The following is a 25,938-nucleotide window of genomic DNA, read 5'->3' as shown; positions in this document are numbered from 1 at the left end:
GTTTATAATCCGTTAATTTGGAAGGAAGCACTATGAACATTTTAATTAGATATAATGAAGTATGTGAGTCACTGTTTTTTTTAGATCAACCCTTCAGACGGCTATAAAAGGTATGCAGTATGCCTTTCTGTTTGGACACCTGTTTCAGCATTTTTAGCTTTTTTTTGTTAACGGGGGGGAACCTTCAAAAGGTACCCGGTACCGTCGAAGAGACACAGGGTTATGTGGGATTCTTGCCGCACTAAAACCCCCCCGGTGGCCGTCCTCGGCGCTGAGTAGAGGACTCCGGGATCTCCAACGGAACGCAACCGGAGTCCTCTTAGCACGGTGCCCCGTCGGGCTTCGCCCAGGTGAGCTTGACGCTCGCCACACCGTTTGGTGTGCACAACGGTATGCGACACATACCGCCGTCCAATCCGGGGTCGCTGACCGGGCGGTTCGAGCTCCCACTCTTGCCGTCCGCAACCCTGGAAACCCACTTTTAGTCGCCTCTTACGACAGGCAGGGGATACCGTAGCCCTATTCTGCTGCCGGAACTACAGGGACATCTGCATTTTAGCTACTCAACAATGAACCCCATTAGGATACTATAAAGAAAGTTTTTTTAAAAACCGTTATAGAAGTTATACTTCTTTTGGCGTGTTTGGTACAAGAGCAGAGTGCAGAAAGGATTATTGTAGGGCGATATTCCACGGGCCGTCGTAACATGTTTTTTAACATGTGAATGTAATGCGCGTTCTGAAGTGCAGAACAGCGGTTTTTTAGTAACGCGCAGATCCGCGGGCTACACGCCACCCATGGATCATGGGTTGCCGACCGCTAGCATTGAACATTAGCTTTTAGAAAATTTATGATGAAATATTTATTGATACGTATACGATATGTACAAAGGAATGTTTTTGAAATTCCACTGAAAAGGTAAAATAAGTGTTATAAGTATTATACGGGAATCTTTTAGGTTCGAAGTTAGAAATGTCAAATTTCAGATAGCGGCTATTCACACGTAAGCACAACTACATTACAACGTCGACGGGTGCAAGTTTCATATACGATATACGATAATGCGTAATTTTATTCACATGGACCACATTCACTACATCGCAACCACCTTGGATGCACTGCTTGCCCACATTTCGTCCTTGCCGTGGGGTACAGCTGTGTTTTTTTTATAATATTGGAGTAGCAGACGAGCATGCAGTCCACCTGATGGTAAGTGGCTACTGCCGCTCATGGACATCTGTAATCAACCCCAGATAGAATTAGATATTCCTACCTGAGGTCGGCTACAGATGCGTCGCTACCCCTGAGGACTAAGCTGAAACTCCTCGCAAAAGTTTGTCTCCCTTACCACACCCTTCAAACTGGAACACATCAGCGCCTAACACTGCTGTTATTAGGTAGAAATAGGTGTGGCGGTGGTGCCACCGGAGGCGAACAACAAAGGGTTCTACCACCTTCAAATGGTTATACGTGGATGGTCATGTGGTAGACACATATCCCTTGGATAAAAATTTTGGGCTAGAACAGGGCTACAGTATCCCCTGCCTGACGTAAGAGACTAAAGGGGGACTTCTGGGGTTGCGAGCGGGAAGAATGGGAGCTCTAACCGCCCAGTTAGCGATCCTGGAAAGAACCACTGTATGTGAGGCTGCATACCTTAAGCTAAACACCAAAAGTTGTGAGAGGGGGTTTTAGTGCGTTAATAATTTGGTTCACATATACGTTTGTGTTTTATTTTTCACATACCATGGGACCGTTATAATTTTTGCATAGTGATTAAGTATTTTATAGGTAAGAGGATAACATGGACGGTTCCTAAGAAATAGTGTAAAAATTAATTATTGTATTTTACATGAAACTTTTATTTTAAAGAAGTTTCATTACAGTCCACTAATTAGAGTTTAGTGTATGTTTCTGAAGAAAGCTTGACCAAATTTTCGTTGAAAGTGTTAAAGGTACAAATTTACAATTACAGTTATTTATATCTCATATCATATTTTTACGCGGGCGAAGTCGCGGGTTCTGAAAATCGGCTACTATGTATTTTTCATACCCCTACGTGATATGGGTTGTTCACCCTTAACATTTTTTCATTTATATGGCAACACAACGTTTGCCGGGTCAGCTAGTACATTTATAAAATTTACTATTATTTTCTATTTTGCCTATTCTGTTAAGTTCTATCACATATTATAAATAATAAAACATAATTTAAATACAATTCAAACATAATAGACAACAATAAAAGATATTAAAAACTATCAGCTGTTTACGTAACTAAGTCCTACCGCTATGATCGGCTGATCGAGTTGGAGTCAGCTGTTTAGCGTCGTCCATTGAACTATACAATATTAATCAGCTAATCGTGTGTTACGCATAATGAAGTCTTTATTTATTAGAACTTATAAACTATTCTTAACTATTAAATAAGTAAACAGTTTCAAACTTATAATTACGTGTCGAATCCGAGTCAGCTGTTCGCGCCGTCCCGCACATTTCTCCCGCCGTGCAGCTGTGTTGCATCTTCTGTCGGTGCTGGGGCGACGTCTTCTATAGGCAGCACTACCAGCTTCCTCACTGGCCGGCGTAGAACTCCTCCCTTGGTTGCCACGTCGACTGTTCGTACTATGTTGTCTGGACCCGGAAATGTTGCGACGACCCTACCTCGGACCCATATGTTCCTAGGTAGGTTACTATCCAATATTTGCACTAAGTCGCCGATCTTCACTGTTGCCCCTCTTCCATGGGGCTCCCGCCGGTTTTGAAGCTCAGGGAGGTATTCGCGAAGCCATCTTGTCCAGAATATGTCGGTTAACCTCTGCGCGGCACGCCAGCTGTTTTTGCATATGGTGTCGCGGTCGTTGAACTCTCCCGGGGTCGATACTCTTCCGTTCCCGCCAAGTAGGAAATGGTTCGGTGTAAGCGCTTCTGGGTCCTCGGCGCTCACTGACACGTGGTTGAGAGGTCGGCTGTTCACTGTATATTCCACCTCTGTCAGGAGCGTTGTGAGGACCTCTTCCGCTGGATGTCGTTCGTGAAGCGTTGCTTGCAGTGCAGTCTTCACCGAGCGCACGAGCCTTTCCCATGCGCCTCCCATGAAAGGCGCGCCAGGTGGGATGAATCGCCACGAGATGATCTTCTTAGCAGCCTCCTCCGCTGTGGCTGCGTCGATTGCCTGCCGTAGTTCCTTGTCAGCGCCCCTCAAGTTGGTGCCGTTGTCCGACCATATTTGCGCCGGACTTCCACGGCGCGCCATCATCCGCCGGAGCGCCATCACCGCAGAGTCGGTGCTGAGCGATGCTGTAACTTCTAAATGAATAGCACGTGTGGTTAGACAGGTGAAGATAGCTACATACCTCTTCTGATTGGTTCGCCCGACTGTTACTGTAAGCGGCCCGAAGTAGTCGACTCCTGTGTATGTGAAAGGTCGCTTGTGATGTGCCAAGCGACACGACGGTAGGTCTCCGGTTCTCGGGTACGGCGGTGCTTGAGTCTTCATTCGGCATCTGAGACATTGTCGTATTATAGTGCGCGTCACCGGACGTAACCGTAGAACCCAATACCTTTGTCGACACTCGTTCACCGTGGCTTCGACTCCGCTATGATGCATCTGTCTATGGATGCTCTGTATCCATAGCTTTACTGTAGGATGGTCACCGTCCAACACCATGGGGCTCTTGACCTCATTTGTGACGGCTTCTATTGCTTCGATGCGGCTTCGGAGTCTCAGGGCACCATTTTCATACTTGACACTTAAACGATGTAGTCGGCTATCTCTGTCTATAGGCTTCTGACGTTTCATGTTATCTATTTCAACCTGAAAGGAACTTTCTTGCGATGAACGCATTAATAGCTCTTCTGCTTCTCGGAGGAGTTCTGCGGGCACGGAGATATAACACTTGGCTTCTTCTATTTTTCTATACTTTTCCTGTGGAGCCACCGGTGTCTTCTTTTGACGTCGCCAGTCGGGGTCCGCTTGAGCATTCCGTTTAGTCCTTTTGTAATTGACCCGTTGTTTAGACGTCTTGCAAAGCTGTATAAATTGTAAAACCCTTGCTGTTGTGAAGCGTAATCTATCCCAATTTGAAAATCTAGACATCTCCGGTAGACCTTCAGCCAGCTTCATTCCTCGTTCTGTTACTATGTTGTGTGTTCTTTCTTCACCTGTGGGCTCTGATGGAGGCGACGCAGAATTTTCTATTGGCCAGGTGCTCGAATCCTCGTGTAGGAAGTCCGGTCCCCTATACCACCGGTGGTTATTATTAAACCCTATTGGGACGTTTCTTGTGGCATCGTCCGCCACGTTGGACTTTGTTGGCACCCAGCGCCACTCACTTACCTTTGTACCTTCCTCTATAGCCGCTATGCGATGTGCCACATAAGACTTGTAAGAGCGCGAACCAGCCTTGATCCATGAGAGTACTGTGCGGCTGTCCGTCCAGAACGTTCTTGAGTCCGGCTTTCGTTGATGTTCTTTAACGACAGCGTCGGCGAGGCGAGTTCCCATCACTGCAGCTTGTAACTCCAACCTAGGTATAGATGTTAACTTCAAAGGCCTACCTTAGCCTTGGACATTATTAGTGATATGCTGACGTCGCCGTTGGGTGCCGTTGCTCTCCAATATAACACCGCTGCGTAGGCTGACTCGCTGGCGTCGGTGAACACGTGTAGTTGAAGGGATGTAGCGTCGCTGTACTGTAGGTATCTTCGTGGTATTGCTATATTCGAGAGGCTTCTCAAATGTACCATCCAGTCGCACCACTGTTCCGCTATGTGATCTTCTATTTCTTCGTCCCACGATGTTCCACGCCGCCAGAGTTCCTGTAAAATCTGTTTAGCTCTTATAGTAACCGGTGAAGCAAAGCCTAATGGATCAAAAAGTGACATAACTATACGTAGGGCTTCTCTCTTCGTCGGTGTCTTCCCTTCTATAAGTTCGCGAGGCACACGCGTTAAATTGAGGTTGAAGGTAAGTTCGTCTGTATCCGGTCTCCATATGATTCCCAACACACGTTCCAGCTGCTCTCCCGCCTTATAGAGTTCTATGTTCTGTGACGACTCCTGTTCCCCTAGTGCTTGTAGTAGCGCGGGCGTATTGGACTTCCACTGTTTCAACTCGAAGTAAGCTCTTCTATGTATGTCACGCACGCTTGAAGTGATGCGTATGGCTTCTTCGATGCTTCTAAAGCTGTCCAGGTAGTCGTCGACGTAATGCTTCTCTATAATGGCGGAGGCTGCTTCTGGCTCGGTCTCTTCATACTTCTTAGCGTTCAAGTCCTTAACGAAGATTGCTATTGACGGTGAACTTGAAGCTCCGAAGATGAGTGATGTCATTCTATACTCCTCGGGTGGTTGATCGTCACGACGGTTCCCTCGCCACAGGTATCTAAGAGCGTTTCTATCTTCTGTTCTCAACTTCACTTGCATGAATATTTCCTTAATGTCAGCTGTTACTGCAACCATATGCTGTCTGAACTTCATCACGACCCCTGGAAGTGATTGCAGTAGATCTGGGCCTTTCAACAGCAAGTCGTTGAGTGCCACACCCTTAGTCTTTGCTGCGGCGTCATGTACCACTCGGAGTTTATCTGGCTTCATTGGGTTCACTACCGCGAAGTGCGGTAAATACCAAGTTCTATTGGGAGTCTTCGTCCTCGGTGCAGGCTCGGCGTATCCTTTCTTGATAAGCGCTTCCATCTGTTCTGTATATTTCTCTTTTAATTGAGAATTACGGTCAAGCTTCTTTTCTATGTGCATAAGACGTGTCAACGAGTTGTCATAATTATTAGGTAAGTCGACCTCTCTTCCATAGTAGAGCGGTTTCGTATCTTCCTTCTTCTGTTTGGGTTGTATTTTCCCTTAAGATACGTAAGGCTTGCTCTTCAGGGTCCGACTGTGGCTTCTTAGGGTTGATGCATAGCGAGTCCATTGCGAAGTAATGCTTCATGAGATCCTCAAGCTTCTCTTCCTGCGGTGCTTCTGTTATGTGTGACACGAAGTTAGCTGTACGTCCAATAATCCGGTTGTGGCTTCCGTGAAATACCCATCCAAGTGGCGTGAGAGACGCTACTGGTTGGTTCTTCCTTCCCCTTCTCACTCTTGATGCTAGAAGGAGATGCAAGTTGTCTTGACCGATGAGTATTGTAGGCTTCGCATCTTCATAGGAGAGTACGTCACTAAGATCTCTTAAATGTTCACATTCTTCTATCTGCTGTCTTGCTATTTCCTGCGGCGACACGTGCAGGTTCTTGATAGTTCTCGCTTTAATGCTTGCTGTGTGGTTGTTCAACCTGTTGAGTGTGATGCTAACTCTTCTTGACTTCGTTTCAGCTGTTTTCAACTCGTTAATTGCTTCTATACGTAGTGGGTCGATGGGTCCATTTGCCCCTATTTCGTAGGCAAGGCTGTCGTCTATCAGCGTAACTGTAGACCCATCATCCAATAACGCGTAAGTGTTGACCGTATTCTTGGGACCTGTTGCCAGCACCGGGATTATCTTCAAATAAGTTTGCTTCTTTGTAGGTCTGGCTGTAGTCCACGCGGAGTTGATGACCTCTGTTGACTTTTCTTCTGTTTCTGCCTTTTCTGTTCTGTTGAAGTGTAGTAACCTGTTATGGAAATACTTACAATTATTAATACCACACGGCTTCGTTCGGCAGTTGTGAGTCTTGTTTCTGAAGCGTAGACACCGAAAGCATAGTCGTTTCTTCTTTGCTATATCCCATCTTGTGCTTTCGTTTGCTTCTTTAAACTGTTTGCAGTCCGTCGCGATGTGACCTGTTTCTTCACATACGGGGCATTTCTGTATAACTGTAGACTGCTTCTCTAATACTGTATGTGTCTTCTGAGGACGTCTATTACTATACATCGGCGGTGCCATCTGTTCGGGGAGTGCATAGGGTCCGCACAGCTCAGCTTCTCTCTTCATAAATTTTTCAAACTTCAATAAGTCAGGCTCTTCTTTCGGTTGTGTTGCAGCAAAGTCGTAATATCTGTAACGTAAAGTAGGAGTAAGCTTGTCCACCATTGCCTTGGATACCTACGGATTGTAGAGATAGTAGACGCATTTCAATGCCCGAAGTGTAGACACGGCGTTTGTTACCTTAGTAGAGAACACGCAAATATCCCTTGGTGACTCGTAGAGGCGCGGCAGTGTTCTTAATGTGTCTATTTCGGCCATTGCTATCATTTCCGATCTACCGAATCTCATTTCTAAAGTCTTCATGACATCGGATGGGTTGGTGATCAGTAAGCTTTCAACTGCTTCCTTGGCTCTTCCTATTAGATGTCTTCTCAATCTATTAATATTCTCCACTATTGAAAAAGACTCTTCAGTTTCCATATATGCTGCTCTAAAAGGTAGCCAGTCCTGATAATTACCGTTAAATGTCGGTAATTCGACAAACTTTGAGGACCGCTGGCTAGCTTTGATGGCCTGTGTTATAGCTGACGTAAGTTGAGAGAAGTCTGGCTGCGCGTGGACTCCCGCCGGTGCTTGAGCTCCCGCCGTTGTATGTACTCGCGGATCTGGTTCGGTATGGTGCGCTTCACTATTATTCTGTTGAACCGGCCTTGTCTCTTCCGTGATGGCTTCTATTTCTGTTTCTATTCCGCGGAGAGGTAGGTGCGGCTCGTGGGCTATGGCTAAACTCGGTTGCGCTTGCTGTTCCAACCAGTCGTCGACCCTAGTGTCGGCTTCTGTTTTCGAGTACTCGGAGACGTCGTCATCGTCGTCTTCTGTTTCTATAACGGCGAGGCGTGCTGTTGCAAGTTCCACTTGCAGACGTATAAGCTCTTCTTTGGCCTTGTAAATACATACACAAGTAAATAATGATGATTACATAATGATTCAGGACATAGAGAGGCCGATGCAGCGCATGAGTCAGAGAGAGACGGCGATACTTAAAGGTAAGCGGCGCATACTTGTGAGCGCGTGAAATTAACAATTATAAAACAGGTATAAACAATAAAATTTTTAAAAGTCTCTATTAAGAATATTATTAACTATTGTATAAAGAATTAAAAAAAAATATTATTTATATTTTTTTTTTTTTTTTAATATATTTTTCATGGGTCAAAAGTACCCAAATTTGAGATTTTTCGAACCTTTAAAAATTCATATCTCTAAAAATATTAACTTTATCGTGAAAAGTCATAGGACTTTTTTTATTCGTATTTCAATAAAGAATATAAAAAAAAATTGTCCGGTTGAAAAATAACAATTCCTTGCAATTGTTTAAACAATTTCAGTTTAAACAATATGGCACGGGGTTGCCCCATGGCAACATGCATTTATATCACCAGTAGGACAATTTAAAGAGGATCGCATAAAAAAATTGAGGTGGAATAGTTTTCGGTACTCATGCGCCAATCCTCCTGGACTATATATAAAAATACAATATTGTAGCGCGCCCTTCCCTATTTTTCTTGTATAATCTGTGCTTCCTTCCGTATTTTTAAACTTCGCGCGTAATAACGACCAATGGGAGCGCTCCCTGCCCACGCGCTGGCCTTCCATCCGCGTCTCGCGCCTCACCCCCGCTCTCTCTCTCGGTGACTAGCAAGTGTGCGGTCACGTTTTAATCTCGATTTTCAAATAAAACCATTTTTGTTAAACCGAACCCCTACAAGTGGCGTCCCAACGTCTGGCGTATAGTATATATATCCACAATGCCGCGTACGCGTAAGGATCAACCTCACAGCGACAGCGATGTGGACGAAGTGCCCATAGAAGACCCCAGATTTTCGACGAGCCAAATGACGGCCATGATGGCCGCTATACAGCAATCCCAAACCGAAGCTTTCGCCCGCCTGTTAGATACAGTGTTGGAACGTGCGTCGCCTCACAATACAACATCGACACCGACCGTCAGCCCGGGAACGTTTACCCATTGCACCGCCCGCTTTAGCGGTGACGCCGGCGAGTCCGTCGAAGTATTCATCGACGCCATTCAAAGTTACAGGGACTGCGCAAATGTCTCCGATGAAAATGCCCTCAGGGGGCTTTCAATGGTACTCACTAATAACGCCGCCATATGGTATCGTGGTGTGAAAAATGAAATCGAGTCATGGGATGATGCTATTAATTTGTTGCAAGCTACCTACGGTGACAGAAGGCCACCTTATCGTGTCTACAAGGAATTATTTTCACATAGCCAAGGAAATGAGAAAACGGGAGTATTTGTGGCTAGATGCCGTGCTCTGTTATCAAGGATTCCGTCAGAAGATATTTCGAAAAAAGCCAGAATCGATATGGTATTTAGCCTATTACACCATCGTATTCGTCAAAGACTAAGAAGGGAGGAATTCAGTGACTTCTCGGGTTTACTTCGCCTCGCGCACTACGTCGAAGAATCCCAAAGCGAAGCCGAGGCCACTTCAACGCGCAGCGTTCGTGCAGTTAGCGATCACGTGCAACGCCCGCTGCTGCGCCACGCCACTACGTCGTCGCCGGAGAACGTCCCACCAGCTACGACCACGACGCCTCGTTCAAATACCGCGAAACTCCGTTGTGTTTATTGCAAGCAATACGGACACGATCGCATGGAATGTAAAAAGCTTGCTAAGTGTCATAATAACAGTGCTAGTGCTAATGACAATAACAATGCTTCTAGTATTTATTGTTACGGTTGTGGAGCGAGAGGAGTGGTGAGGTCGCAGTGTTCCGTATGTAATAACAAGCTATCATTTTCTGCTATTAACGCTATTGAATCGCATTCACCAGATTTGGTAAGTTCCAATAACAATATGCTTTTTACATCCTCATCCGTTACAAGTCACAATTATCAACCTGATGAGTTTCAATGTGAATATACACCTCATACACTTAATTTTAATAATGACAGTACATTGTTGGACATTCAGTGCACACAGCCTCATAATAAAATAATTCCTAGAGATAGTTTTGATTGTAATTGTAAAAATCAGGTAAAATGTAACTGTCATTCAAATGAATACAGTAACTGTGGGGTGAATTCTGAGATCAATAACGATTCAATAACTCAACCATTATGTCCGGAGTCTTTAAATATTGAACAAAATTATGTAACTATTGGTAACTCATCTGACAGTTTTCAAATAGGTCCTTTTAATAGCTGTGATAGGCTAGTAAATTCACCTGATAGGGTAAAAGCACCTGTGATCGGTCAATATCATAAGTCCTGTCATTCTGATGCTGATCAGCTTAGCATGCCTGCGGTTTGTTTTCCCCCTGCTGATGTACATACTAATGCTACACCTGCGGTCGCTCTGTCTGCGTCTCATGTAATGAGGACTTCTGCACGCTCATCAATGCAAAGGCCGGTTCTTAGTATTAAGATCCTTGGTCTTCGAGGCATGGCTTTAATTGACACTGCTGCTAGATGCTCGGTAGCAGGGCATAAGCTTTATGAAATTTTTAAGCAAAACAATCTTCACTTTGAATCTAAACAGGTTAGTGTGAAGTTAGCAGATGGCGTTGTTCATATGCGGGAGGTATTGATGGCTCGTGTAGATGTTGTCATCTCTACACATAGACGAGTTGAGGTGAATTTCATGATTTTCCCCGATGCTGACAATAACGAGACACTTCTGGGCATCGATTTCCTGAGTGCTGCAGGTATGGTAATTAATTTTGCTGCTTCTTCTTGGCATTTCTTTGGATGCACGCAGACTTACCCGCTTGAGTACGAGGATGAACAGATGGGTCGATAAAATTTATGTGCAGTATCGTCTGTGTCATTGAGGGCTGATGAAGGCTTAATGCTTACCAGTGATCAACGCCAACAACTTACCACTTTCCTCCAGCAGCATGCGGATGTCTTCAGTCTAGGAGGAGGGGCTACTCCTTTTGCAGAGCATAACATTGACACTGGAAGTCATTTCCCCATTGCTGTGCCCCCGTATCGCCTTACACCTGCTAAGAAGGCGACTATGGAGGCAGAGATCAACAAAATGTTGAAAGATGGAGTAATTGAGGAATGTGAGTCTGCATGGGCAGCTCCTGCACTGCTTGTTCCCAAAAAAGATGGTACGTATCGATTTTGTGTTGATTATAGACGCCTTAATGCAATTACTAAAAGTGACACCTACCCATTGCCTGTCATTGAAGACCTGCTTCATGCTACTAAGCGGGGAGGATATATGAGCTCTATTGATCTCAGATCAGGTTATTGGCAAGTAAGTGTCTCACCTGCTGACAGGGATAAAACTGCATTTATTTCTCCTTTTGGAACATATCGCTTTATTCGCATGCCGTTTGGGCTTAAGAATGCCCCAGCCACCTTCCAGAGATTAATAGATCGGTTTCGCTCTGGAAGCACTTTGAAGAACATTACCTTACTAGTTTATTTAGATGACCTTTTGGTACTCTCGGATGGGCAATTTCATCAGCACCTGAAGGACCTAGAAGCAGTCTTTAAGCGGCTCCGTGTCTTTGGGCTGCGGGCCAACAGAGAAAAGTGCAACTTTGCCTGTGGTCAAATTAAGTATCTAGGCCATCTAATTACGCCTAAAGGCATAATGCCTGATGATGCCAAGGTGGCTGCTATTCAGAAACTTAGTGAGCCCACCAACCTCAAACATTTGAGGACGTTTCTCCAAACCTGTGCCTGGTTTAGGAAGTTTGTTCCTGGATTCTCTCAAATAGCCCAACCGCTCACCAAGCTTACCAAGAAAAACCAACCTTGGATTTGGGATGCAGAGCAACGGAAAGCGTTCATTCAATTAAAAGAAAAGTTAACTACAGCACCTGTCCTTGTACAAGCAGATCATAGTAAGCCTTTTGTTATACATACCGATGCTAGTAACTATGCATTGGGTGCAGTGCTACTACAGGGAGAAGGCCACGACGAGCACCCCATCGAGTATGCTAGTCGTTTGCTGACCCCTGCTGAACGAAGATATAGTACTACAGAACGAGAGGCTCTCGCTGTTGTCTGGGCTGTAGAGAAGTACCGACCATACATTGAAGGGCATGCTGTTATAGTAAGGAGTGATCACCAACCACTCAGGTGGTTACTGACACTTAAGTCACCCAGTGGGAGACTGATGCGCTGGGCCCTGAAATTACAAGCTTTTGACATAAAATATGAGTACTCACCTGGAAGGGTTAATGTGATCGCTGATACTCTCAGTCGTCCATTCTGCAATGAAGAAAATAATGATAGTTGTGGAATTTGTTCTGTAATTTTGGACTTACCCCGTAAAAGCCCTGCTGAACTTCGTTCTGCACAGCTTGATGATCCTGAGGTTAGTAAGATTATAAAGGATATAGAAGATACCACGGACTCCTTAACTCCCAATCGCTGGTTGGAGCGTGGCTACCACATGGATCAGGGTGTTCTCTACCGTTATGCACCAGATTCAGAATCTGAAGAGCCCTTGCTTGTGTTACCTGTATCTATGGTAAATGATGTCATGGAAGAGTTCCACAACTCACCTACTGCTGGTCACCAAGGTGTTGACCGCACCCTTGACAGAATACGGCAACGCTACTATTTCACGAATATGCGTAAATATGTTACGGAATACCTCAGAAGCTGTATTGAATGTCAAAGATACAAATACTCCAATCAGAAACCTGCAGGCCTTCTGCAAACCCCCATACTTCAACAGAGGGGTGAAGTACTTGCTGTGGACTTGTTTGGCCCTCTACCAGAAGCTGAAACCGGGGAGAAATGGGTGTTCCTGGTGGAGGATACTGCTACGAGATGGGTGGACTTGTATGCTATCAAAGATGCCACGGCTGAAGTATGTGCAAAGATCATGCTTGAAGAGTATTTCCTTCGATATGGTTTCCCTAGACGGGTCATTTCTGACAATGGGGTACAATTTATATCTGCTGTTATGCAGCAGTGCATGTTCTTATTTGGTATAAAGCAGAATCTGATTCCGCTCTATCACCCAGAGGCCAATCCAGCTGAAAGGAAGAATCGAGACCTTAAGATTCAATTGTCAATACTGGTCAAGAATGAACACCGTATCTGGCCTCAGTTCTTACCTCAGGTACGTTTCGCTCTTAACACTGCTACATGTTCGACTACAGGGCTTACCCCATCTTACATGATGTTTGGACGTGAAATGCGTACTCCTTTTGACGCTCAGCATGATTTGCGCGCAATTCTTGATAAGGAGACTTACGTGCCTCAGGTGACCCCATATTTGTTTAAATTCATTAATACCCTGCATGAAATACGAGATCGGGTAGAAAAACGTCAAGATCTCAGAAAGGAGTATGCGGATGCCTCACGGCGTGCTGCCCCAGGTTTCGAGGTAGGTGATCAGGTATTATTGACCACTCATGCTCTCAGTAAAGCATCTAAGGGATTGACCAAAAAGTTTATGCCGCAGAGAGACGGACCGTATGTCATTAAGCATATTGCTAGCCCTACAACTTATGATATAGCTGATGATCAGGGTCGTTTGTTAGGCCGATTCCATACTTCAGATTTGACTGCTTTGATTACTAAACGCGTTGACACTATTGAGCCTGTCCAACCTCGTTGCTTACGAGGCCGTCCTCCCAAAGGTGGTAGAAAAGGTCGCTCGTAGAGTTTACCAACTCACTATCGGGGCGATATTGTGACTTGGAGGAGGAGAGTGTAGCGCGCCCTTCCCTATTTTTCTTGTATAATCTGTGCTTCCTTCCGTATTTTTAAACTTCGCGCGTAATAACGACCAATGGGAGCGCTCCCTGCCCACGCGCTGGCCTTCCATCCGCGTCTCGCGCCTCACCCCCGCTCTCTCTCTCGGTGACTAGCAAGTGTGCGGTCACGTTTTAATCTCGATTTTCAAATAAAACCATTTTTGTTAAACCGAACCCCTACAATATGAAAATATCATATCAATAAGAATTTTTTCTCTTAATTAGGTATAATTATAAAATATATATAATTATTAGGATTGCTAACTGAATATTTACTCTTACTGTATAATATGGATGAAATGTTCTGAAACACATAGTACTAAGTGAGATTCCCTCTGAATTAGATGAAATAATATTCAGTGCAATAATAATGCAATATTTTTCTCTAAATATATTATTACTAAAATTGGCCAACAATAATAATAATAGTAATATTGTAATTTAGTCAGTATTAATGATTATTCAATTCAAGCTTTTGTACCTTGCAAAATATAAATACATACAAGGTCGAAAATATGTTTTCTACCCTCCATAGTATGTCATAATTATGTGTAGAATGAATTACTTGGTCAATTTTATTGACACAAATAATAACTATTTCCTTTGCTATATAGCAATATATGTATAAATATGTTTCATATGTGATGTGCATTATATAATAATGTACTTTTATATAATACTATACTTATATGTACCAGTAGGTACATTGTATGTATTCCAATATTATTAAAATAGGAAGCCATCCCATGTTGAATATTAAGGAATTAATACCATTATTTATTGACAAATTATGATTGGGTATTTGATTTGATATTGGGAGGATATATGTCCCATGTGAGATAAATTTATATTTTATGTTGCAGGTATACCCGGTATAATATTGGGTGTTATACCTACTTTGTTTCATTATATTAGTGTGCATGTTCAAGAGGGACATGATCATTCTTAGATCAATGAAACATTTTAGTTTTATATGACTTCCTGTTTTTGTACGTATGTATCGGATTTGCAAAAGTTACTTATACTTTTTGCTGTACCATGCTTATGCATGCCCTCTGTAAAGTTACATATCTATATGGTTGGTTGGAAAGCTTATGATGCGTTTCCTTTTGAAATCCAATCTGACTTTCGATCTAACATCTTTTCCTAAAAATGTGTGTAACTATCAGTTATGTGTATGTATAAGTTGATATCAGTTTTCATAACAGTATTTATATATATGATTATTTCAAACCCCATTCATGACTAGACCAGAAAAGCTTATCTTTACTCAAAAGTATTTATGCTGAGCATTCCCAGGATTAATTCAGTTTTAATAAGTCAAATATTTTATAACTTCCATGGGGTTCTAGCTTACTTAGCCTGTAATGATTACTAACACAACTGGTTCTAGTTACTGCTCTGACAGTGATAAATTATAAAGTTATTTTACCCACAAATTAAGTTAAGTTACCCACATTTTTCTCCATCTTAATTCTTTAAGAACAGGAAAGTAGATAAATCTTCTATATATAATAATTATAATAATAATTTATATATATAATATAGTTTTCTTTGTTCCAGGCAAGATGTCTGCCATGTGTGTCCTATATAGTAATGTTAGAGTCCTATATAGTAACGTTCATCACACATACCCCTAAGGAATTCCTATTAATTCTAGGGATGCTAGATTTACATTTGAAAATTGATTGGACATGCAGCTTACTTTCTTTGTTGTTTTATGTTTTATAAGAGCATCTAGGTATACACACTAGGCATAAAAGACCCAAAGAAGATATCATATTAATGGCTGGCCATTCACATGATATAATAATATTGTTATTAATTTTATATCATTAATGTGTCACATATTACCATGGTGGACATTATTTACCCTTAACCTAAGCTTCATTATGAAATGATAACAATTTCAGTTTTAGTCTAACTAACATATACATTATGAAGGCTTAAGTGCAATAGCAATTCTCATATTATGCTTGTCTTTATTCCAGGATTAATGGACTGCTGTGTTATTTGTTGACCTGATGACTGGTGTATAAATGTATGATGCATGTTTCTATATAAACCCGGTGTTGCTGAAGGAAATGTTTAAGCAACAATATAAATAATATATTATTATTTGATTGCTTTTTGTAATGTTGGGTGTACCAGGCTTCTGTTGTAGAACATTACATAGGTACTACCAATCTTTAGTAAATTTTTTCATGACGATCAACCTCATATTTTAAGCAGTTATGTACAGTAAAAGTGAAAAATATGTGCAGATATTTAATAATTAACCGTATGTTTGTGGACTGAACTTCCAAACCTTTAATTATTACTGTATTTATTCCTATTGAATCACTGAAAGATAAGTGTAACGAAATTCAAAATGTTAATTTTGTATAAATTCTCACATTTGTACATAAAGTTCACTCTTGACATTCACATATTTGCATTTATGTCACATATGCCACATAAATAAGTAATACTAAACAAGGTTTTTGAATTATTTACAAGTATGGACATTTATTATTTAGCACATTTGTAATGTTATAGTATTGCAGGTATTGTTATAGTACCTGGCCTTAGAATAAATCATAAAGGTATTTGTGTCCAAAGACAACTCCAGACTTCTGGATTGATTATCACTGTAAACCAGTGTATTAAATAGATAATTTAAAAACTTCAATTCAAGTTACATCTATATATAATAGAGTTATATATATTATGTAAGCTCAATGACTTTAAGTAGGTACTCTGGACCAGTAGTTAAGTGGTGCATTATAGTTCTGATTGTACTCCTAGATACAAATCTCCTTAAAGTTATACCTTAATAATACGAGTATTTCCTGAAATCCGCAATATCTTGAAATACACCTAATCTGGATGTTAGGATATTCATATACCTAGCCCACAAGATATCAAATCAAACAGCTTTATATAGCTGGTAACTGATTAAATTTTATTATACATAATTTGTATATATGTGAGTAAGAGGTACTACAATATAACCCATGTAATATTGTTTACTTTGAGCCATGTATAGGTACCTGTTATTTGCTTATAAAACAGCTGAAATTGAGTAGGAACTATAGAGTATCCATAACAAATCAATGAACTCTGCTCAATTGTGTTGAGGTATTAACACAGAATGCTACTATCAAAGCTAGGACTTCAGACGCTGGATCCAATATACTTATAGTATTCTTTCTTCATGTGACTAAAAATATATTGGACAGATATGTGTCAGTATCAATAAGCCGGAGTCTTGTTTGCTTAATCATTGTCCTCCTTAGGTGGTTCTTTTGAGAGAGCATGCCTGATGTTCTATTTCAGGTTAACATGAAACAGTTGTCATGTATATACACCAGTGTGTATGTGATAATGTGAAGAGCACATCTATTACCATTTGAGATCGAGCATTGGATTAACTAGTATACAAAAATAATTTTGTCATCAATGTTGTAAGATTTTTATCTTGACGCCATATATTAAATTTTAATATCATATAACACAATTGATTTGTGTGGAACGACCAATCTCAACCAATTTCAAATTGGCAACGGGGTGCTGCATAAAACATTTATGTCACGAATGTCTATTTTAGACATTGTTTTCTGATAAGATAGCTAGTCTTCTATCATTTGTAATGCAGCTAATTGAGTTTCAATGTCTTCAGTATGATTCCGTTACATGAGCTCATGAGCATCATGCTGTGCGGTGAATCCTGATAAGATTCTTATATGCACGGGGTTATATTTGTTTTGGGTTAGCGCACCAGCAATGTGATGATTCCTATTTTCTGTTCTCCACCATGTATTGCTCATATTTTTATCGTGTGTATTGTGGTGGAGCATAAATTACCTATTATGACCTTTATAGGTAGCACGTTAGTTAAAGTGTTATTCTGAGAAGAGCATCAAAATGTACCAGGTTGATTTCCTCAGTTCTCATTGGAATATGTCATTCATCCAGTTGCTTCACACATACCTCCCAATTTTAGAGAACTCTGATGATATTATTGTATTCACTCATTGTCCCAGTATGTTCACATAATATTTTCCATTTCTGTTAGGACACTGTTTTGTCATATAGTTACAAATATGTTTTGCTATTTGCAATAACTCCATGAATGATTCCTGAAATTATAGCTGGTTCTGAAAATTATTTTGTCAGGTTGGTATAACAGGGTTGGCATAACCTTGTGTTGTAGCAGCTCTAGCTTGGTGCTAATAAATCATTCATGCTTTATACTGTGTATTGTTAGTGCAATAGCTAGTGATGGAAGCATTCAAGCCATTTGCCACATATAAATGTTAGCGCAGGTATCTCGTACTCAATGGCGAATGAGTGAAACGTTTAGTGTCAACAAAGTAACACTTGGAGTATCTCGTTCTCGACGGATCTGATGCTTTGTATATTCGACCACTTGCCACATAGAAATGTTAGCGCGAGTATCTCGTACTCAATGGCGAATAAGTGAACCGTTTAGTGTCAACAAAGTAACACTAGGAGTATCTCGTACTCAACGGTTGTGACTCTTTGAATATTCGAACATTTGCCACATATAAATGTTAGGGCCAGCATCTCGTGCTTAATGGTGAACATGGGAACCATTTAGTGTCGACAAAGCGACGCAACGAGTACCTATCTCGTACTCAATGGCTCGGGTGCATTTTATATTTGGACCATTAATTGCTAAATTATATGCATAAAAATGCCAGCATCTTACGGTTAATGGCGAATATGAGCACCGTTTGGTGTCTGTAACGTGCAACAGCGAGATTGGCGTGCGTGAATAGTTTTGAGGTTGTAGATACGAGAAAGTTTTTCGAACAATATAGTTTCTTTCTGAGCATATGTTAGTTATTTAGGCATTTTTATAGTCGTGCACACATACTGTAAAATGTGAAGAATGCATTATTTTCTTACATACCTGGTAAGTAATTCGTACATAACCTCTGAACCGGTGATCCAATCCGAAGAATTGCTTCGTAAATTCCTGCTGCTGCGACTACAACTACGCAAACGTGATTCTTCATTCCTAGTTTCCATTTTCTTCATTTTTTCACTAGCTTTGCTTCACTATACACATTTAACAAAACTTTGAAAAAATAGTATCACGATGCCTTGGAAGCGCGAAAAAGAAGTGAGGTAGCTGTCAATATAGTGTCACTGTCATACGCAGTGTCAGTGGTCTTTAAACTTTTTTGTTTTTAAAAGGCTAAACAATCGCGATGCCGACGAGTGGGAAGAAGGATACTACATTGTAATTCTCAATTATATTTCAGATCACCATGAAATAAAATAAAGTATTTACTGTGTTCAGAAATTTACATATTTCTATTTATCTTCTATTAAGACCTGAACTATTGCAAAACCTATTATAAATGACACTTATACCTATACCCTATAAGCTATTATGAAATCTTCATTTTAATACATTTGTAAAATTTACTATTATTTTCTATTTTGCCTATTCTGTTAAGTTCTATCACATATTATAAACAATAAAACATAATTAAAATACAATTCAAACATAATAAACAACAATAAAAGATATTAAAAACTATCAGCTGTTTACGTAACTAAGTCCTACCGCTATGATCAGCTGATCGAGTTGGAGTCAGCTGTTTAGCGTCGTCCATTGAACTATACAATATTAATCAGCTGATCGTGTGTTACGCATAATGAAGTCTTTATTTATTGGAACTTATAAACTATTCTTAACTATTAAATAAGTAAACAATTTCAAACTTATAATTACGTGTCGAATCCGAGTCAGCTGTTCGCGTCGTCCCGCACAAAAGTAATAGTTTGGCAAATAAGTTACCGCCGTTTTTAGGATTTATTTTTTAATGAAAATAGATAACTGATTAAATAGTAAATTCTTATTGTTTGTTGTATACAACTTCGTTCCAACGTTAAATATGATTTTCTATATCTCTTTTTTTAGTAATCACTCGGATTTGACTCTAAAAAGTAATTCTCGCAAATTGTCAACTTTACATCTTTATTAAACGAAACTCCGCCCATAGCAAGTAAATCTATTTTAATGGTCCTAAAAATAACCTTAGCTAAGTCGGACATAAAAATATAAATTATTGGGAAACAAAACATCCATTTCGAATGATTAGAAACATTGAGCCAAAAATAATGTTAATACACGAAATATTTAAATTAATGAATGGCGGGAACTTAACTGCCAAATTAATATGAAAAAATATGTATTTTCTTAAAATTGAGGCTTTTCCTTTAGTTTTTCATTTATCATTACTTTCCAGATTTTGATCCTTATAAGCAACACTATCAGACAGTGGAATAATATAGAGAATGCATTTTTTTCAAAATGAACTCGTTCGAATCCCGGCTAGGGAAAAAGTTATTTTAAAAAAGTAATGATGCAGTTTTAGTTTTTATCAAAATCGGCCTCGTAACTCCTTTCAGCATTTTTCGCTTATCCTTATAGTTTCGGATTTGGCCTTGAAGGCCCGTTTTAAAAATTCGCCCTGTATACTACTACTACTACTTTTTTTCCTCTGTGGGTAGTGTTAAGATACCTACGTAACACGCACGGGAAGAGACGCGCGGGCGGAGGAGGCGGGCAACGTCATCGGCACGGGCGGTGCGGTGGTGGTACGAGCCGAACATCACTCACGCTTGCGACCTCCGACGGCCACGGACGATTTCTATTTAAATATTGTTTGACCGGGAAACCCTAATGTAATTAAGAGGCCTATTAAACCAGCAAAATACAGTCCACTCTCTCATTTAAGTCCCAGGACCCTAACATTGGTCCTTCAGGATTCGCCGTCTTAATTAACGCGGATTTAACGGTCAGTGCAACTTCAAATCTCGAAGCACTTTAGTTGTGGTCTTCAGCTGTGGAGGAGCTTCGAGGCACTCTTCATTATCATCGTGTCATCGAGGATACTTCGCTTAGCAACCGCACACCTACGCTCGAGAAAACAAGTCGTCCACGTGCAACGGACTTTGGACCCGTGGAATATTCCAAGCGATCGCCACTTAAGACAAAGGATTAAGCCACGTTTTACTGTTTGGTGGATTGGTCATTCGTGAGTCGTTCCAATTTTATTTATAACAATTTCTTATAAAAATAATAATCAGCCAGCTTATTTCTGCGAGACAAACCATTTCTTCACTTTTACTCAATTTCTTACTTCTTTTCCATTATTTCACATTTAAAACCATAAATGTTAATTTCATTGCCTAAAATATTATAGCCATAAAGCTTGCATTAGCGCACAATTTGTTTTTTAGCGCCCGAACAACGGAACATGTGGCACGTGTTTGCAAGTACTTATCGCTAACGCATCTTTTTCTTTGTTATCGCTTCGAGCGCTGCATTCCATTTTTTCATACGCACCTTTTATTTAATTTGACCCTTTTTTGCAATGGCTTCCGAATTGAAATCGCTTATTAGAAAGCGTAGTTGTATGAAGGGCAAGATGACTATTTTTGATAAATATCTTGATGAATTTAAAACAATAGCCCGGCCTACTACCGTACAACTCTTAGATTTAGAAAGCCGCTTTAATAAATTCGATGCCTTATACGCAGAATATGATCAATTACAGGATGCAATCGATGTGATGTCCGAATCGTCTGACGACGAGAACAATGAGCGAGAGGAATTTGAGACGCAATATCACCAACTCGTGGCAGAGGCGCGCAGCCTGCTGGGCGCGCGTCCCAGCTGCTCCACCGAGGCGGCGCGGGACGGCTCCGTGTCGGGCTTCGAGGACGCATGTGCAGGTGGTCTTAAATCCAATTGCGTTAGATTGCCTAAAATAGATTTACCCGTTTTTCACGGTCACTATCAACACTGGTTAGAGTTTAGGGATACATTTGTTTCTTTAATTCACTCGAGATCAGACATGGATAATATCAGTAAATTACATTATCTGCGCGCATCTCTTAAAGGTAGTGCATTGTTGGTCATCGACAATTTAGATTTTAAAGCCGATAATTATGAGGCCGCGTATAAATTATTATGCGACCGATATGACAATAAAAGATTACTCGTTAATAATCACGTCAGGGAACTTTTTAATGTTGAGCATATGCGTAGTGAGTCATGTTTTGGTATTCGTCGCCTTATAGATGTTACTAATAAAAACCTTCGCGCACTTTCAACTTTAGACCAACCGACTCAATATTGGGATACATTAATTATCCACATGATGGCAGAAAAACTTGACAGTGTTACTCACAGGGTTTGGGAGGAACACAGAAATACTCTCGAGATGCCACCTTCTTTAACAACATTTATTACATTTCTCAATAACAGGGCGGGCTTATTAGAAACATTGCAAGAAAGTAAAGGTAAAAAGTATAAATCCGAGTCTCATAAATCAAATACCAATCTCTTAATAGCAACAAATAATAACAATTTAAATAAATCATTAAATAAATTTCATAAAAAATCAATAGCGTGCCCAATTTGTAATCAAAATCATTATCTTTTTGCCTGTGACACATTCAGAGCCCTACCTATAGAAAGTCGTATACAAAAGGCCAAAGATTCAAAGGTCTGTCTTAATTGTTTACGTCCAGGGCACTTAGAAAATAAATGTAACCTTGTACCGTGTAAATATTGCAAAAAAAGGCACAATACATTATTACACATACATGAGCCTATAGTGCATTCTGAGCCGCCTATGCCTTCCGTTAGTAATTTTGCAAATTCAAAGAATGTGCAACAGTATACTACTCCTGCGCACATTTTGCTGTCCACAGCGCTCGTGAAGGTGGTCGCCGGCGCGAACGACGTGCGCTCGGCTCGGCTGCTACTCGATAATGGCAGCACGGCTAACTTCGTTACTCAATCACTCTGTGGTAAGCTGGGTTTGTCGCGGCGTACTACGAGCTCCACAGTAACAGGTATCAACAATAATACTTCATCTATTACACAGTCTTGCAGCCTTACTATAAAGTCGTTCTATAATGACTATAGCATGACTATTGATTGTCTTATTTTACCGCAAATAACTAAAGCATTGCCGGTTTCATTTATTGACATAGACCATATTCCTCTTCCAATGGGAATAAGTCTAGCTGACCCTTCTTTTAATGTCCCGTCAGAAATTGACATCTTAGTAGGGGCCGATGTATTTTGGTCAGTCTTATGTAACAATTCCATCGATTTAGGTAAAAATCAACCTAAACTATATGAAACGAAATTGGGTTGGTTGGTGTCTGGGTATGTACCCCGCCTTAAGTCACCGTCTTCTCCTGCAGTTTGCAATTTTGTAAACGAGGAAACCAATCCAGACTTAACTCGTTTCTGGGAATTGGACACCATAGCAGCCAAGCACTCTTTATCTTCTGAGGAACGTGCCTGTGAGCAGAGCTTCTTAGAAACGACTACTCGCAAAGACGATGGCCGTTTCGTTGTAACAATGCCGCTGAAGGAGGACCCTTCGGTCTTAGGCGATTCGTTTCAACGAGCTAAATTTCGTTTCCTCTCCTTGGAGCGTAAGTTTTTGCGAGAACCTGTTTTTAAAGACAGGTACATGGAGTTCATGGGCGAGTATGAAAGCTTAGGTCATATGACTGAAAATAAAGAGTCTTCGTCTGGCAGTCTTAAATATAAAATTAATTATTTTCTTCCTCACCATGGCGTGCTTCGCGAGTCGAGTCTTACTACGAAGCTTCGAACCGTTTTTGATGCTTCGGCAGCTTCCGATACAGGTGTGTCACTTAACGACATTCAAATGGTCGGACCAGTTGTACAGGAGGACCTTTATTCCATTTTGTTACGTTTTCGACAGCACAAATACGTCATCACCGGGGACATCGAAAAAATGTACAGAGCGATTGAACTGAACCCGTCTCAACGCTCCCTTCAACAAATAATATTTAGGTATGATTCATCACATCCTTTAAAAACCTATACTTTAAATACTTTGAGCTTCGGTACAGCTTCAGCGCCATACTTGGCCACTAAATGTTTAGTTTCTTTAGCATGTAGTACTTCCGATAGTGACGTGAAGCGGTCAATTCAACGCGATTTTTATGTTGACGATTACATAAGCGGTGCGTCGACTATCGAAGATACAATTAGAATATGTGAAGGCGTTATATCAACTTTAAAGTTAGCCCGATTCAACTTACGAAAGTTTCAATCAAATAGTAAATACATCCTTAATCAAATTTCACCTTATACTGAACCAGATAATATTTTAAATATTTCAAGTACTAACAAGGTATCTTCAAAAACATTAGGACTCCATTGGATTTGTGATGCAGACACACTTTCATTTTCCATACATATTGAACATAATGATAAAATTACAAAACGTCAAATATTATCAGTCATCAGTCAAATTTTTGATCCCTTAGGTCTTGTAAATCCTTGTATTGTAGAAGCCAAAATTGTAATGCAAAGACTTTGGGTTGAAAAGTGTTCGTGGGATGAAGAGGTTCCGCAATACTTAAGAAACATATGGCTTTCATTTGTTAACACTATGCCACTTCTAAATAATTTAAAGATTCCTCGCTGGGTACTCGCAGACGACTCCATAAGTCATGAAATTCATGTTTTTTCAGATGCATCAGAGCGGGCTTATGGAGCTTGCCTATATGTGCGTTCAGTTGATAGCTCAGGGTCGATTCAGGTACACCTTTTAACCTCAAAAAGTAAAATAGTTCCCATAAAACCCACAACGACACCTCGTCTTGAGCTTTGCGGAGCGTTATTAGCTGCAAGGTTGTGTAATAAAGTTTTAAATTCATTAACCATACCCATTATCACATGTAAATTCTGGTGTGACTCGACCATAGTTCTGGGGTGGTTAAGTACACCACCAGCACATCTTAAAACCTTTGTTCGTAACAGAGTTAACGAAATTCAAGAGAGCACCGAAAGTTACACGTGGAGTTACGTACCGTCGAAGGATAATCCGGCGGATCTTGTTTCTCGCGGGGTGAAGGCTGACCAAATCAGCAGTTCGTCTCTTTGGTGGTCAGGACCGTCTTTTCTGACTAAAGACGAAACTGAGTGGCCTAAAATGCCCAATGTGAAGCACGATCTACCTGAGTTGATTATGTGTTCATTCGCGCTTGATAATCATTCTAATGCCGATCCCATAACTAACCTAATGAAAAATAAATCAAAATTAACTCATTTGCAACATATAATAGCATATTTACTGAGATTCATTCATAACTGTAGAAGTAAAAATAATAAGTTAACTGGTTGTCTCACAGTTCATGAGCTTCAAAATTCATTAAATTTAATAACACATAAAGCACAACTTGAAATGTTTCCTGACGAATATGCTATTCTTAAAGCTGGCAAATCATTACCTAAGAAAAATCGATTGACTTCATTAACTCCATTCTTAGATTCAAATAATATCATGAGAGTTGGTGGCAGATTAGATAATTCACCTTATAGTTACGACATCAAGCACCCCATCATTCTTTGTAGTAAACATCATTTCACCAAAATACTTTTTCATCATTTCCATATTAAATATTTACATGCCCCACCTCAACTTCTTCTAGGAACTTTAAAACAGATTTATTGGCCCTTAGGTGGCACGAATCTTGCAAAACATATTGTACACAAATGTATTCGTTGCTTCAGGTTCAAAACTGAAACAGTTCAGCCCATCATGGGGCAGTTGCCCACATCGAGAACGAATTTAGAATATCCATTTCTACATTGTTCAGTTGACTACGGGGGACCGGTGTTGATAGCAGATCGCAAAGGAAGAGGTTGCAAACTTATTAAATCTTTTTTAGCAATCTTCATTTGCAATTCGACCAAGGCCTGTCACATCGAGCTCGTCACGGCGTTGTCCAGCGACGCGTTTATAGCCGCATTAAAACGTTTTGTATCACGTCGTGGTGTACCATCATCCATCACGTCCGATAATGGTACCAATTTCGTAGGCGCTAGTAACGAGTTGGCTCAGTTCCTTTTAAACTCCGATCTTCAAGGTCACGTAGCTCAGGAAGGCATCGACTTTAAATTTGTGCCGGCTTACACCCCCCACTTCAATGGTTTAGCTGAAGCTGCTGTTCGTTCCACGAAATATCACCTTAAGCGTATATTACAAACAACTCATTTTACATACGAAGAGATGGCAACCTGTCTCGCCGAAATAGAGGCTATATTAAATTCTCGCCCTCTTACTCCTTTCGCCACTGATCCTTCCGATTACACGGCTCTTACACCAAGTCATTTTTTGATTGGACGCTCACTTCTGGCCATTCCTCAGCCAGCAGTGCCTGACACCAACATAGTTCGTCTGGAGCGATATAAGAGAATTCAGCTCATCAAGCAGCACTTCTGGAACCGG

The 25,938-nt window shown here is 40.8% G+C and overlaps 3 protein-coding genes across 3 annotated transcripts; all 3 read right to left on the bottom strand.

The window, feature by feature from the left end:
- Positions 1-2,470: 2,470 nt before the first annotated feature.
- LOC140746776 (uncharacterized) lies at positions 2,471-4,507 on the bottom strand. Its single transcript, XM_073078874.1, has one exon. It carries the CDS (start codon positions 4,505-4,507, stop codon positions 2,471-2,473), a length of 2,037 nt encoding a protein of 678 aa, XP_072934975.1.
- A 41-nt stretch (positions 4,508-4,548) lies between these two features.
- Positions 4,549-5,697, bottom strand: LOC140746775 (uncharacterized). Its single transcript, XM_073078873.1, has one exon. The coding sequence runs from the start codon at positions 5,695-5,697 to the stop codon at positions 4,549-4,551; it is 1,149 nt and encodes a 382-aa protein (XP_072934974.1).
- An 88-nt stretch (positions 5,698-5,785) lies between these two features.
- LOC140746774 (uncharacterized) lies at positions 5,786-8,518 on the bottom strand. Its single transcript, XM_073078872.1, has 3 exons — positions 8,398-8,518; positions 7,103-7,761; positions 5,786-7,039 (listed from the first exon to the last, which is right to left on the bottom strand). Exons 1-3 carry the CDS (start codon positions 8,516-8,518, stop codon positions 5,786-5,788), a joined length of 2,034 nt encoding a protein of 677 aa, XP_072934973.1.
- Between the last annotated feature and the right edge of the window lie 17,420 nt (positions 8,519-25,938).

Source organism: Epargyreus clarus, unplaced genomic scaffold (assembly GCF_041222505.1).
Source record: "Epargyreus clarus isolate Ecla_fem2 unplaced genomic scaffold, WU_Ecla_fem_2.2 ptg000013l, whole genome shotgun sequence".
Taxonomy (NCBI): Eukaryota; Metazoa; Arthropoda; class Insecta; order Lepidoptera; family Hesperiidae; genus Epargyreus; species Epargyreus clarus.
This window is presented reverse-complemented; position numbering and strand designations above follow the sequence as displayed.